The following is a 14,836-nucleotide window of genomic DNA, read 5'->3' as shown; positions in this document are numbered from 1 at the left end:
TCAAACCTATGTTGTTTCAAGTTATGGGATGTTAATTGGAGCCAGACCAGAGAAACCTAGCAACGCCAGACAAAAGGCATCACCAGCTATTGCATAAAATGTTACATCATTAGCCACAACAACAACACAGTCAAAACAGGATACCAAAGGTTGTTTATTTTGTGGTAGAAACAATCATAATCTCACACGCTGTTTCTGATTCTCAAAAATTCCCCATGAAGAGAGGGGGGAATCCACACGTAAGCACAAACTACACGGTATGTAATCTCTGTCTGCAAACCCACCGCACTTTGCAAAAGAATGTGTATAGTTGAGGTTGTGGCTGACGACACTACACAGCAATGCATCGGAGTCCAAGTGCAACTCAGAGTCTTTCAGATGTGCACTCTCATTCCAAAGATGTCAACACATGCAGGTGCCGTGAAGTCATCAGTAAACCTCGGGAAATGCCACCAACAACGTATAACTGTTCTTCCAATCTTTCCATGAGAGTGTGTATTCAATATTCTGGACAGGAAATCAGCACATACGCATTTCTCGATAGTGTCTCGGACACTAGTATGTGTTTAACGAGCCTACCTGAAAGTTTGGGAATTGAGGGGGGGAGCCAGTTGATTACAAGTTGACCACAGTTAATGCTGCGAAGACCATATATGGAAGGAAAGAGCAACTTGAACTTAAAAAGCTAAGCTCAAATTAATGATGGCCACACTTGAAAGATATCAACATGCAAGAGTTAGAAGATAAGAAGGTTGAGATATTACTCATCGGCTGTGATGTCCCAGAAGTGCAATGGTTAACTGATGAGCGCCGTGGAAAGAGACAACAGCCAGTTGGCATTAATACGATCTTAGGTCAGACCATTATGGGGCCCGTCTGTGAAAACGGGACTAAAACCAAGACAGTTTCTGCCAATTTAATCCACTTAGATCAAACAGTGAATTGCAGCACCCCAATAGAGTGCATGGAATCTGTGTCTGCAAATCTCGAACAAAATTGGATGATTGAACTTAGTGATAACATAGCAGATGTTAAAGATAGTTTCTCCATGGAAGATAGACCTGCAAGATATATCATGGACAGATCTGTGGTGTTTATTGATGGCTACTACTAGATTGGTTTGCCTTGAAAATATGACCAGCCATGTTTGTCCAATAATTTGTCAAGGACCAAGAAGCAGATTAATCTGCTAAAACGACGTTTTCAACAAGACTTAGTACTTTCTATCTCATGCAGCAGTGGGACTGTGTCAGAATTGAAGATAATCTTCGTCAGAATGATATTCAGTGATCCTTAAATGCTCCATCTGCTATTCATACAGGTGGTGTTTGGGAATTATTAGATCAATCAGGAATATATTGCGTTTTATCCTAGGAAATCGACTAGTAGATGATGAGACTCTGATGGCAGTACTCACTGAAGTGAAAAAAATAAGAGCACAGCAGCTAGCAAATCAGTTCTGGGATCGCTGGCTTAAGGAGTACCTACCTACAATGCAGGGGAGACAGAAGTGGCTGCGTCCAAAAAGGAATCTGCAAGTTGGTGATTTAGTACTCATAATTAAATAGCACCGCGTGGTTGCTGGCCCAAGGTTCAGCAGGTTTTTCCAGACAGGTTTGGTCATTTTCGACAAGTGATGTTAAAGAGGGTTAGCTGCGCAGAGATGCTAGAAAATTGTGCCTCGTAGAGATGTCAGTTTAAGTCAGTGGGTGTTGACTGTTGTTTTGCAGAACACCTAAGTGTACAAGGTATATGAGATTTACATGTTTTACTTAGATAGTGTGAAGGACATGAATTTAAGTTAGAAATTACAGTAGTATGCATGTGTGCTTTCACAGTGCAAAAGAGGATTGTTTAAGTTGGTATAGATAATGGTATAAGTAGATTCACTGAATTCATTGAATGGTATAAGAAATTGAATATAACGAAAATTAGGAACGTTCAATCAAACTATTCAAAACAAAACAAAAAAAAAACTTTCTTATGCCCTTTGGACCTCGAATTGCATACTTAAGCACCTTCGTCTGTATCGATGCACTTTGAGAGAATGGGAACTGGTTTTTACATAAGAGAATTACCCTAACGCAGCTTACGCGTTTAACATGGCCAATAAAAATAAACACATGCCAATTTTTAAAAGTGTTCCTGTGCAAATCTTAAAAGGGCTTCAGGAAATGTTTAACATGTGGTAATAAACCAGGTGAACAATTGCACCTGTTCAACATACCTTCTCCAACGTTTCAAAGGCTCCGAACAGAATGTAAGTCAAGAACAGCAGAATCCAAATTGGCAACGCCAGCACGATGAAGATCGTCTTTAGAAAATTGTTTGTGGTCAGCATTCGTCGCCTTATATTATGATCGCGGCCATAAAACACCATATTCAAGTGTCGCTGGACGTATGGGTGGGCAACAAACTGAAATACGGTTTTAAATAAGTGACTTTGCAGCCATCAGTCGAGGGACTATGAGTGTATCAATCTTTTTTCTGTGTGTTTGATTTAATGCTGCATGGAATATTCATTAAACATCAGTCAAAATGATAGTAATTGTTGGATTTACCTTTCCGGTTTTTCAATGTCCGTCACACATCGGCATAAAAATTAGGTATTATAGTACTTCTACCGTGTTAAAACGTTACAAAGTGTCCTCCACTTCCTCTAAAGCAACGACAGGATGGGGATGGGGGTACGTGAGGCTTCTCTGTGATGAGGCTGTTGCCGTCTTATAAGTGTTTGTTTCCAATGGCATAGTCATTTCTTGTTATTAGTATGATAAATATACACTCCAATGATCGAAAAAAGCATAGGTAATACCAGGTTTCTACATGTACCTTTTGAAGTGACTAAATATAAAGATCTGCAGCAGAATCTCAACTAACACACGCCTTCCTAAAACATGCAGAAGTCATGCAATTTGTTATGGGGACCATTTTATCAAGGAGTAAACGGTTGTGTTTTGGGTCGCACCACAAACACAACCGTTTACTTTTTGAGATGTTTCAATATTCTTTCAACACTAAATCTATATCAAAATGAAACAGAATCAAAATGTGGACGGATGAAGGTTTCCGGGAGACACTAAGGCCATTCAGAACGAGAAGGGACCAGTGCTAGCTAGGCCCCGACCTAAATTTGGCGGACCTACATGGAAGGAAGACCGCTTAATCCTGCAATGTTTCTCCGCCTCTCACATGCTTTTCCACGCGTTGTGCCTGCAGTACCCTGGGTTCTAGATTTCAGTTTTGCCGGCTCGATCTTGATTTCATATATAACCCGTATCAGCAAAACTGACTCTAGCGAATACCGTCAACTTGGAGGCGTTCCTTCTTCGGCAAAATTCTGCCTGGGGCGCTTCCATATTTGGAAGTCACAAGTCTCATACGTCACAGCTGTGTCCGCCTGGAGCTTCCTTATTTGGAAGTCACAAGTTTTGTACGTCACAGCTCTGTTCCGCCTGGAGCTGCCTTTCCCGCCTTGCGCTGACGTTATCTCGTGCAGACGAGACAAGTAATAAAGTGGCTGACGCGAAGTTTGAAGTTTAAACTAAGAATGTCTTGCAGTCGAAGGTCAGTTCCACAACACAAGCAACATTCTGCTTTAAAAACTGATTTTGGTCTAACCATTGCGCAGCCCTTATATTGGTATAGGGCATACAGTGTAGCTTAAGGCACACGGCAAACACGTGTATTGTGATTAAATATTCAGGAGAAAATGTTCTTTGATAAGCAAAAACACAAAAACATTGGATATATTTTTTTCTTTTAAAAACATATTATTTGTTTTTCACTTTACATCTTAATACGGTACAGTTAATGAAATTATAAATAAAGCAGAATTAAATCTGTTTTACGTTTCATTTTGGTCTAATGACATTCAACTGCAGATTCTCTGCGGAGCAGTTCTTTTTGATTGACGGAAATCGTACACTTTCGCTGTTCTTCAGAGTCATTGTTGAAGCCCGCTTCACAGTGGAGCAGCATGCAGGGGCACAGTAATCAAATCTCGGCTTAATTCAACCGGTCTGGGGACGACGCGTGGGGAGCCGCGAAAGAGGCGAAGAGACCATTAAGCGACCATTAAGCGGTCTAAAAGACCATTTTAATGGTCTTCCTTTCATGTAGGCCCGACATATTTAGGTAGTGGCCCAGCTAGCACTCGTCTCTTTTCATTCTGAATGGCCCCAATAAAATGCCTCATTCAAGAGATAAAAATGTGTTTGTCGAAAAATGAAAATATCTTCAGTACATCCTACCTTCTTGGCTCCTTCGTCCATAACTCTTCGCACTAGCCCTAATTCTGAAAAGCCACTGGCTGATTTATCCAGGATCAAAGACAGCTCCTCTCGCCCTCGTACCAGGTCTAACATCTCCCAGGCAAACGTCTCGCATTTATCGGTCAGTTGAAGATATTCTGACTGCGTGGGAGGGAAAGCTGCATATTATTCAAGTCGCATATTTATTCATAGTTTTGATAATTTACTTCACATTGCAATTATTGGTATCTATTGATTAGAATTTGATACACTTTTTTTTATCGTAAAGTTATGTGTTTTCTGGGTGGTTGTAACTGTCAAATACAGACTGTGCGTGTTGGTGTGCGTGTGCGTGAATGCGTGCGTACATGTGCGTGGTTGCACTTTCTTTCACTTTTTACAAATCCGAACTCCACCTTCTTATTCAAATTTCATTGAAAATGTCAGAAATCCCCCAGCCATATCCCGTAAAAATATCTTAAATAAATTTACAAACAATTCAGCGTTTCTTTCTGTCAAAATTATTAGACAAACTCAAAACATTCTTACCGATTGTATCTTAATATTCTTTTTTTAATTTTTTTTTCAAAATGTTTACAATTTTTTTCACAAAATACCTTGAACTCTTCATCCTGTTTCGCCATTATGAACAGTTTTTGTCTCGTCTCCAGAGCCGCCATTACTGGATCTTTCCTCGTGAGAAGATAGGCCGGTGACGTCATAGCCCTATACGCGTTCACACGATAAAGCGCATGATTCAGCGTGTCGCTTTGGTCGAGTTTACAGTCGCAGAAATAACCGTGAGGGTCGGCGATTTTTAAATTCTCCTCGTCTTTCAGTAGTTGGCAAACCTGGATGTCGTTCTTCAATGCCGCCTGTATCATCGGATTATAGTGATCATCTTTCTTTGGTAACGACGTCCACTTCTTTAGTGCTCGCTTGATCCCGTCCATGTCTGCCCCGTCGTCTATTGTCCTTTGCAGCATATCTCTACTGACCGTTGGTCCCAATGGTTTGCTCTTTGTTCCTTTCGTTCTGGAATTGTGAGATACGGGTTCTATATTGCCATACTTTCCTCCATCACTAAGAGTGTCGGCAATATGCGTGGGTAACCTACTGTGAGGGGCGGCACCAGTGGGGGAGGCAAAGTCAACCTCGTCCAGGTTCTCAACAGGCGCACAAGGCTCTTCCGGCGAGAGTTGGTCTGCTGGCTTCGGCGTTGCAGTCTGGTTGTTTGAAATCTGAAACCGGTCTTTGCTAGGGGGTGGTGGTGATTGTGGTGGTGACGGCAGCGAAAGGTCATATTGAGTAGCAGCAGCAGGAGGCTTTATAGTTGAGCCGAGGAGGGTTTCGTTGGCCAATTCTACCGTGTCATTTTGAAGGGAGGAAGGATGCGGCGCGCCACCTGCATCTCCCAGCCTGCGGCCTATACTCCTACTGGAACTGTCTCTGGTAGATCGTGACAGAAGAGGGGCGTTGGAGTCGTCAAGTCCCGGGGACTGCATAGAGTAATCTGACGGGTAAGTGTTTTGGGGATAAGAATCTCCCATGTCAATATTATCAAAACTGCCTGTAGAAGTGTTTTCGTTTGGTAACGGGTTCAACCCCTGCCCGTCAGCCACGCTTGACAAAACAGCATTCTCAGCGTCATTTCCTTTACCATCCTGCGGATCTCTCAATTCCACCGCCTCGACATCTTCCTGTGGTTTTCTGTTTTTGGGATTTCTTTTGAACCATTTTTTCCACCGACTGGCTCCCTCTCTGTCTGATTCGTCGTTGCTGGATGAAGTCGATGGTTTCTCACTATGGGTGAAACAGTCGCTGTCTTCCTTTGGCTCTGAGGGACATCGCGAAGTGACCGCGTCTTCATGGGAACAAACTTCGTTCCCCAATAGAACCACGTCTAAATTCCGTGCAAAGTTACTGCCGAGATGCCTTCTATTCGCCATCTGAAATTATCCGAAAAATTTCTTTTTTCCTGAAGCTATATCAAGTATAACGTGATCGCATCAGGTTGCCTCTCCGAATTTTAATTCTGTTTAAAAATATTGGAGTGTGATACTAAGAAAGACACAGTTTAGAGACCTTGACGCTGTGAGAGAAAAAAAACTGCTAAAAAGGGACCATTCCCACAGAAATTTGGACCGATCTATCTCACTTTGGAGTCTCACTAAAATGCTATCAACTTAACCGGCTTAACTGTCTGTTGCCTATTAAAGCTGTTAGGGGCAATTATCTTAACCCCCTAGCTGATTCGGATAGCAATTTAGTGAGACTCTGCAGGGAGTTAGACAGATCCAGATGGATCGATGTAGGCATGGGAACCCAGCCAAACATTCCGAAATAATGTAACGAAGTCCAGTGGTATTTCTTTGGGTATCCCGCTCGAAACAAAATGGTGGTATATGGAAGAGTTTAAATAAATAAGGCACTCGCTCAATATGCACTTGTGTTGCAAAGCAAATGACATACACTTTCGATAATTACAAAACAATTAAACAGAATCAAATGTATAGGAAGTTGTTGAGTGCAAGTTAAAAATCTTAAAGTGTCAACAAGTGTATAGACTGTTCTCGAAGTAAGTAATGATGAAACATTTCAAAGTCACATATAGTTGAATCTGATTGGTTAATTTTCCTATAGATTTGCACCTTTCTAACACGTGTAAAACTCATGCATACTCGAGATGGACAAGGTCCAAGCATGAGTAATTGGGAAATATTTTAAATGTTTTAAATTAAAAACAAGTTTCACTAAAATTACTAAATTTGGAAATATTGAACAGCGTTTTGTAATATGAGAATGGAAAATTCTTTGGGAAAATAGAGTATAAATATTTGTAGATTCTATGAAAAAAGAGAGTCGGAGAATAAACGTTCGAAAATTCCAGACTGTTATCATCATTCTTATTATAACACTTGTAACAACCGGTGTCACCTGTGTCACTTTGAGACTGATAAAAAAGGTTGAAGGCATGTTTAAATATATCACTTGAATGATACGTTTTTATCTGAGTATGTGAGAAAAGCGCTATTGATCTCGACAAACATTACCTACAGGTACCTGTAGTTTCCGCCACCTGGCGCTGTGCTTAATAATAATAATAATAATAATATGTTTGAGCACATTAAATTTTACTACTATAAATAAAAACTCATTGTTAAATAACATACATTATAAGGAGATACAGGTAAACACAGGTATATTTGACGCTTATAGCTTGCGTTTTAACATTTATTGGCCGCCATATATCTGATGTGTTCAAGAGTGCATTTATTGCCCACCATATATCTGCTGTGTTCAAGAGCACATTTATTGGCCGCCATATATCTTCTGTGTTTAAGAGCGCATTTATTAGGCATAACGTCCATCCAAGCCTTGTAGGCCGAAATATTCCTGTTGTGTTAGAAGGCGTCCGTTCAAACAGTATAAGTCGCCATATATTAAATAGCTCAGGTTCAAGTCAGAACTTCTGCACAAGCACTCTATACAGGACCACGGGTAACCCTTCAGCAGTGACCCAGATTGGTTTCTCACTAGATGCTCAAAGATATGCCTCTGGCTAATTCGTGGCACAATTCTCCGGTGAAAAATGCACATAATGACAATATCAGTCTCTTAGATCATGAGATAACCACAGAGGAAATTACTAAGGGAATCTACTCCCTAGGAAACAATAAATCCAGTAAAACAATAATAGCACCAATTCTTCACAAACTATTTAATGCCTTCTTCCACAGAGCAGAATATCCAGATATTTGGAATAAAAGTTTTATTATACCTATATTCAAATCAGGCGACTCCAGCAAAGCAGACAACTATCGTGGAATTTCCATAACCAGTTGTGTTGGAAAATTATATAACTCACTCCTGCTAACCAGGCTTAAAAGCGAATGCAAAAAGAAGGGCGTCCCACTCCCCCATCAAGCAGGATTTAGGGAAAATCACAGTACTGCAAACAACACATTTATTCTCAAGTCACTTGTAACAAAATTCGCTAGGTCTAAAAGAAAGCTGTACACGTGTTTTATAGACTTCAGTAAGGCGTTTGACTGTGTTTGGAGAGAGGGTCTCCTGTATAAACTGTTAAAGCTTGGGGTTGGTGGGAAATTCTACAGAAATATCAAAACCATGTATAGCCATGCAACGGCTTGTGTTAAAACCCCTTCTGGCATCACCGATTCATTCTCCACATATAAAGGTGTTAAGCAAGGGGATACTCTAAGCCCATTCTTGTTTAACCTATTTGTAGATGATTTACTAAGAGGTATAGACAATTCAAAAAGTGACCCTCCTCTGATCATTAACAAACCGGTGTCTTGGCTATTCTATGCTGACGACCTAGTTCTCTTTTCGAAAAGCCCATTTGGTCTCCAATATAGCCTGGATTGTCTAAAAACGTATTGTAAACTATGGAGACTTTCGATAAACATTAAAAAAACCCAAGTTGTCATTTTCAACAGCAAGGGAAAAATCACGGACAGCACCACTCAAAGCAAACACAAATTTAACATTGGCGGTAAACTACTCACTATCTCGTCTAGCTACAACTACCTAGGAATTCTTTTCACTAGATCTGGCAAATTCACTGCAGCTCAAACAAGATTAAAAGAAAAAGCACAAAAAGCATTTTTTGCACTAAAAAGTTACTTTCCTCTAACCAGCCCTATTAAATCATCCCTCAAGGAAAAACTTTTTGATACAATCATAATGCCAATTGCAACGTACGGATCAGAGGTCTGGGGATATACCCCTCTTACAGACAGATCTCCATCGGAAAAGCTAAATCTCAGTTTTTGTAAACAAATTTTAGGTGTTCACCCAAAAACTTCAAACCACACAGTAAGAGGAGAGACAGGAAGGATTCCTGTTTACATAAAAATTAACATACAATTAATAAAATTTTGGCTCAAAATATTACGCACAGACGAAAACAACCTACTCAAACAAGCATACCTAGACGAATTACATTATTACAATTTACTCACAACAAAAAGCCTGCCAAATCTGAATGAAGATAACCTGTCATGGAGTGAAGGTATTATGAAACTCTTGTTTGAAAACGGATTTGGAGATGTATGGCTAAAGCAGAATCCCGACATAAATTTCCTAAGTATGTTCAGAGAACGAATCATTAGTGGGTACGTACAAAACTGGCACAGTGAGCTTGAGCACAATTCCAAATCCAGAGTATATTGCCAATTCAAAAATACATTCAAAAAAGAAAAATATCTAGACTACCTTCACGATACTGATAAAAGAAAAAACCTAAGCCGTTTTCGCTCCAGTGGGCATAAACTTCACATTGAAACGGGCAGATATAATAACACTCCTCGTACCGACAAAATATGCCATTACTGTTCTAAAGACAAAATTGAAGACGAAAAACACTTTCTCACAACATGCCCCCTATACAACGACCTGCGCACAATATTATATAAGGTATTTACAAAACACGATACGCATTTTGGCCTAAAAAGAACTGATGAAAAATTTACTATAATTATGAAATGTCAAGAAAAAGAAACCATTATTGCACTAGCTAAGTTTCTCTCCTCCGCTTTTGCTAGGAGGGATCTACAAGACAGTGCTGCACCCATCGGCAATTGAGTAATAGTAGTAATAGTAGTTTTTTTTTTTTTTTTTTTTTTTTTTTTTAGTAAATAAGTAAATATTCTTACTCATTGTGATTGTTTAATAACATATTCACAAAAATTGTATTCATGTTGCCATTTTCATCCACACAAGTGGATGCATATGTTACAGTGAAATAAACTATCTAAATTAATCGGCTGCCCTGGTAGTGGTTAACACAGGGCCTTGCTTGCTGATTGAATATTTATTTTAGGCTTCTTGCAAACAGTTGCTTGAAATTTGCAGCAAATTGCAAGTGGAAATTTACCATGTAAATTAGGTCTCTTGCAAATTTGCTGCAAACTCTCCGCAACATTTATTAGCATGACAACAGGGAATCTACCACAGGTTTCTTACAAATTTGCAGCAAATTTTTCAGAACTGTTCTTGCAAATTTGCAGCAAACTGTCAAGAATCTTTCTTGCAAATTTGCCGCAAACTGACAAAAAATATTTAACTGATTAATTTTGCATCAATTAGTGCGTTGCTTTATTTCATATTTAATCCTTTTAATGTATGCTTTATAAAAAACTACGAGTTGTAATAGTTGGATTTTATTATTAATATGCGTATGCAATATAGTACAGCGAGGAGAACACACAGACAGAAAAACATCCCGATAATGATGTCATGCATCAACAGCACACACGCAATTAACAGTAAAAACTCCATTATAGATTTTCAGTGTTTTATTGTGACATCACAGTGAAATAATACAAAATGTCATGAGACAGAAATTCACAAACAACTACAGGCAAGACGACCGAGGTAGACATATAGTAAAGCAACAGGGGAACATCTGGATGGGAATTGCTAGAGCACCACACTTTTTTAATATTCCCCTACCTATAACTTTTGCATTCTTTTACTTTTCCAAAGTATTTTTACATTCTTTTTCATCTATCCCAAAGCTATGTAATGTTTATATATATATATATATATATATATATATATACATATATATATATATATATATATATATATATATATATATATATATATATATATATATATATATATATATATATTACATGTGGTATTTCCGTCTATAATATAAGTGAAAACTGAAAGCATTTGTACACTTAGTCACAAGCTAAATCATGTTACCTCAGCATTACCAATGGAATTGTGGGAATTTATTAACTCCGGTACTCTGTTCGTATTTTACGTTTAATCCCAGTGGTTTTATCTTGGGTTTTACTTTATCAAAAACGAATTTTGCAACACTGCTAGGGAAACTTTTTATTTATTTATTTATTTATTTTTTTTTTGGGGGGGGGTGCTCCGTAAAAGATAATTAAGGTGTGGTCACGGTTGAGAGATCACGGATATTCTTATGTTTGGACTTATTCAATCATACGATATAAAAATACTGGTACCTATCTTAATAATTAAGAAATCTATTAGCATATGTAAAATGAGAACAGAAATCCTAACATGGGATGGAAATATATAGTTGATACGTTACATACTACAGAACTATTTGTTTATAACTTTATATCTGTATACAGAAAACATGTTAAAAGGAAATTAGAAAATATTAATCATACATTACAATTAAATTGATGAGCACTCATTAAAAAATATACTCCTTGGTATTTTTACTGTAAGGTTGAACAACTATCTTTCTATCCTTATCTGCACTACTGTGATTGCAATATTTATACTGAGGTGTGTGTGTGTGTGTGTGATTCATAGGCTAACACCCCATTTCCATAGATTTTTAGATCGATCTATCCCTGTGGGGAGTCTCACTAGATTACTGTCAGCTTGGCCGGCTTAAGCGTCTGTCCCGCCTACTAAAAGCTCTAATAGGGGGTAATTAACTATGGTGTCCGCTCGGCTGACTGCAATTTAACCTGAACCCCCAGGGAGTTAGGTCGATCTAAAACTTAATCTTTAGATCGATCTTAATCTCTGGGAAAGCACCCTTAAATTAACTGTTATATTATATTTTGTTTGCTTTTATATAAAAATTTATTTTTGAAAAGGCCAGTTTACAGATGTATGTTCGTTCTTGTTTTGAATGTTTGACAAGGAATGTCCTCAAAATAATTTTAGGGCTTCGTTGCTAACTTTGCCCATAAACAAAGAGAGTAAAAAAATAGAAAATTGAAGAAAAACGAGAAAATGAGACTGGATGGCGAGCGAATTTGTCCCAGGCCACAGGTGAATTATTTGAAGTAGAATATTCCTGACAAGGTCGCGTCAGATAAAACGTTGAAGCACAGTGTCTTATTTAGTCGAAATGGATTTCCTTAAAGTTGGAATTATAGGGATCCAATTAAAAACTAAACGAGGCGACTTTAAAGCGAATAACATAAGGGTGAAGGAAAAGAAAAAATATATTAAGAGGCATTTTTAAAAAAACAAAGCACGCCCGTTTAAAACTGATTAACAGACTCTACTGACATTCGAGAAACGTCAATCCATTTATCATTAAATGACCTTTTCAGGGCACCAAATGATGTCCTTATTGCAGAGATAACGATAAACTGCATGGTACAGTATGTAGGCGAGACGCCTACATCTCTATCCATTACTGATCTTCAAGTAGCCCTTACTCTGCAAGGGGTGCTTTCAGAAAAAAAACACGTTGAGCTTCCTATAATCTAGACTTCGCTAATTAATGAACACCAAGAGACAAAAACACAGCTTTCAATCTCTTGTAAGTTTTTTTTTTTTTTTTTTTTTTTAATGATATTCACTTTACGTTTCCTCTGTAATAATGAAAATCGAACCTTAAGCCTCGGTCACAACCGGACGCACGTTTGTTTGTAATTCTATATTAATTAATTACAAACATGAATAAGTAAATGAATAAAACACGGGGGCTATTAAAATAAATAAAAAATAATAATAAGTAACTATAGACAATAAGATATTCGAAATCATTTATTGAATAATTAATTGATGTAAATGTCACTACATGCGCCATTAGTTTTAATATGCCAAGGGACAGGCATATCGTCCCCGGGAGATAATGTAAAGACATGAGTAAATAAAGACATGAGTACATAAGGAGCTGGGAGTGTTTGGTTGAGTAACTTTAGTTGATTGACATGTTCTTATGATATTTAGACAACTGCTCATAATGTAAACGGGGAGAAGGCCGCTAGAGATTGCATGAGGTAGAAATAGAAAGGAAGAGAGTGGCGCGTGTTAAAATGTTTTGTAATTCTGGTTATGGGATTCATGAAAAAAAGTTAAATGAGATACATCATTTTGAAGAACAGCACTCATGATGTAAGTGGCAAACCAAAATGCTGTGTAATAAGTTAAGGGGACCCCACCTCCTTGGACTGGGTCCTTTTTAGCAAAACTACACACCGAGCCATAAGTACTTTTATGGTGTTAATATGCGATATATAGTCACAGTGTATGTATACTGTAATTCTTTACAAATTAATTCAATTTTACCAAAAATGAAAATTATTCTTTCCCAAACTCACAAGAGAGATTTCATATTAACTTAATAAAAATATTTTGTATATATAACGGGACTTCCTAAACATCAAAAGTAAGTGCAAACATGGTAATACCAGCTGTAAAGTGGCAAAAGGTATGGACTTTCTTGCAAATATCAAGCCAACATTTATGCGAAAATTAATTTACAAATTTTGCTGCAAATGTGACAAAAAACTTTGTAAATTAACTATGTTCATAAATAAAAGTTTCTTGCAAACTTTCAGCAAACCTTCATGTAAATTTGCAACGATGTATAGTCTTCTTGCAATCTTCTCGCAAAATTTTATATTGATGAGAAGTTTCTTGCAAACTTCCTGCAAACATGTGTAAATGAAAAAGAAGGTTTTCTTGAAAATTGGCTGTAAATTCGCCAGAAATTGGTAGCTTTCGTGCAAACTACTTGAAGGTTTTTAATCTTCCTGCAAATTTGCAACAATTAACTGTGGATTTTCTTGCAACAACCTGCAAACAGTTTCTTGCAAACTATTTGGTATGGAAGGCTCATACAAAAAATTATCCTGTTATCAAGCCCGGCCTCGCTGTGGTTAAAAAGAAAAAAAATGTCAGAGACGTAAGCATTGAAATCTGGAGATAATGCGCTGAAAATGACTTACCCTTCGTGCTATACTACAAATGAGTGAGGCGAGTCAAGTGAACCTTGTCGTGCTTTAAGTGCAAAAAACGTGTCTCTTCACAGTGTTCGTAAAGACGTGTATCCCTGAAGCTGACGCCTGCTTTCTCTTTTCGTCTTTTACCCACAGGTTACAACCTACTTGACCTATTTCGGTATCAGTAAGCATTTAACAAGTCCCTATAACTAGGGTAGAGTAAATCTCAAAAAAATTCATAACAGTTGCTTTCTGAAGCGACATTCGATGCTGAACACAAATATGACAATTATTTATTTCTACAACAATCATTTAGGTCGGTAAAATTACAATTTTCAAAATGGCAGCCAAAACGACCTACCTTGAGTTTCATCAACAACAATTAAAGGTACTATAGTGCGTCATATGTCTTTTCCTATGTTTTAGGGGTTGTAGAATCCATTTCTGATGTTTAACCTATTAAAATACTGGGATTGGTACATTTTATAGTGAGTTCAGTTACCATGTAAGCTGATTGTTAACTTTCAAGCTAGAATATATATATATATATATATATATATATATATATATATATATATATATATATATATATATATATATAACAAAGTCACCTAATGTAACCTAATGTAAGCTGACGTTGCAAGTATTTTAGTTTATTGGAATGTATTCCTGAATAACAAGTTAAGAAAATCCACTAGTTAACTAAAGACACAAAACAACTGTCATTTTGACTTTTAAAACCCTTTTGTTATTATATTGATAGATTTAGTTACAGTATTTATAAACGTTTTCAATAATTAATATTTTAAATTGCAATCCATAACTGCAAGGTTGTTTCATTGACCAAAATACAACGTTGTGTCAACGTCACAT

At 37.5% G+C, this 14,836-nt stretch overlaps 1 protein-coding gene across 1 annotated transcript; it reads right to left on the bottom strand.

Moving 5' to 3' along the window:
- Positions 1 to 1,591: 1,591 nt before the first annotated feature.
- On the bottom strand, positions 1,592 to 14,108 carry LOC106154877 (uncharacterized). The gene is made up of 4 exons (XM_086998668.1): positions 13,970 to 14,108; positions 4,871 to 6,202; positions 4,254 to 4,415; positions 1,592 to 2,416 (listed from the first exon to the last, which is right to left on the bottom strand). Exons 2-4 carry the CDS (start codon positions 6,200 to 6,202, stop codon positions 2,219 to 2,221), a joined length of 1,692 nt encoding a protein of 563 aa, XP_086854794.1. The 5' UTR covers positions 13,970 to 14,108; the 3' UTR covers positions 1,592 to 2,218.
- Between the last annotated feature and the right edge of the window lie 728 nt (positions 14,109 to 14,836).

The sequence above is a fragment of the Lingula anatina genome, unplaced genomic scaffold (assembly GCF_051362555.1).
Source record: "Lingula anatina isolate TDL-2025a unplaced genomic scaffold, LinAna3.0 unanchor82, whole genome shotgun sequence".
Taxonomy (NCBI): domain Eukaryota; kingdom Metazoa; phylum Brachiopoda; class Lingulata; order Lingulida; family Lingulidae; genus Lingula; species Lingula anatina.
Note: the sequence above shows the minus strand (reverse complement) of the source record. Positions and strands in the feature narration are given on the sequence as shown.

What these genes read in the sequence shown, in the direction of transcription:
- LOC106154877 (XM_086998668.1), bottom strand. Translation starts at nt 6,202, where the DNA reads ATGGCGAATAGAAGGCATCTCGGCAGTAACTTTGCACGGAATTTAGAC. An exon ending in AACAGGATGAAGAGTTCAAG is followed by an intron (nt 4,416 to 4,870) that starts GTATTTTGTGAA and finishes CCTCCCACGCAG; the next exon opens with TCAGAATATCTTCAACTGAC. An exon ending in TGGACGAAGGAGCCAAGAAG is followed by an intron (nt 2,417 to 4,253) that starts GTAGGATGTACT and finishes ACCGTATTTCAG; the next exon opens with TTTGTTGCCCACCCATACGT.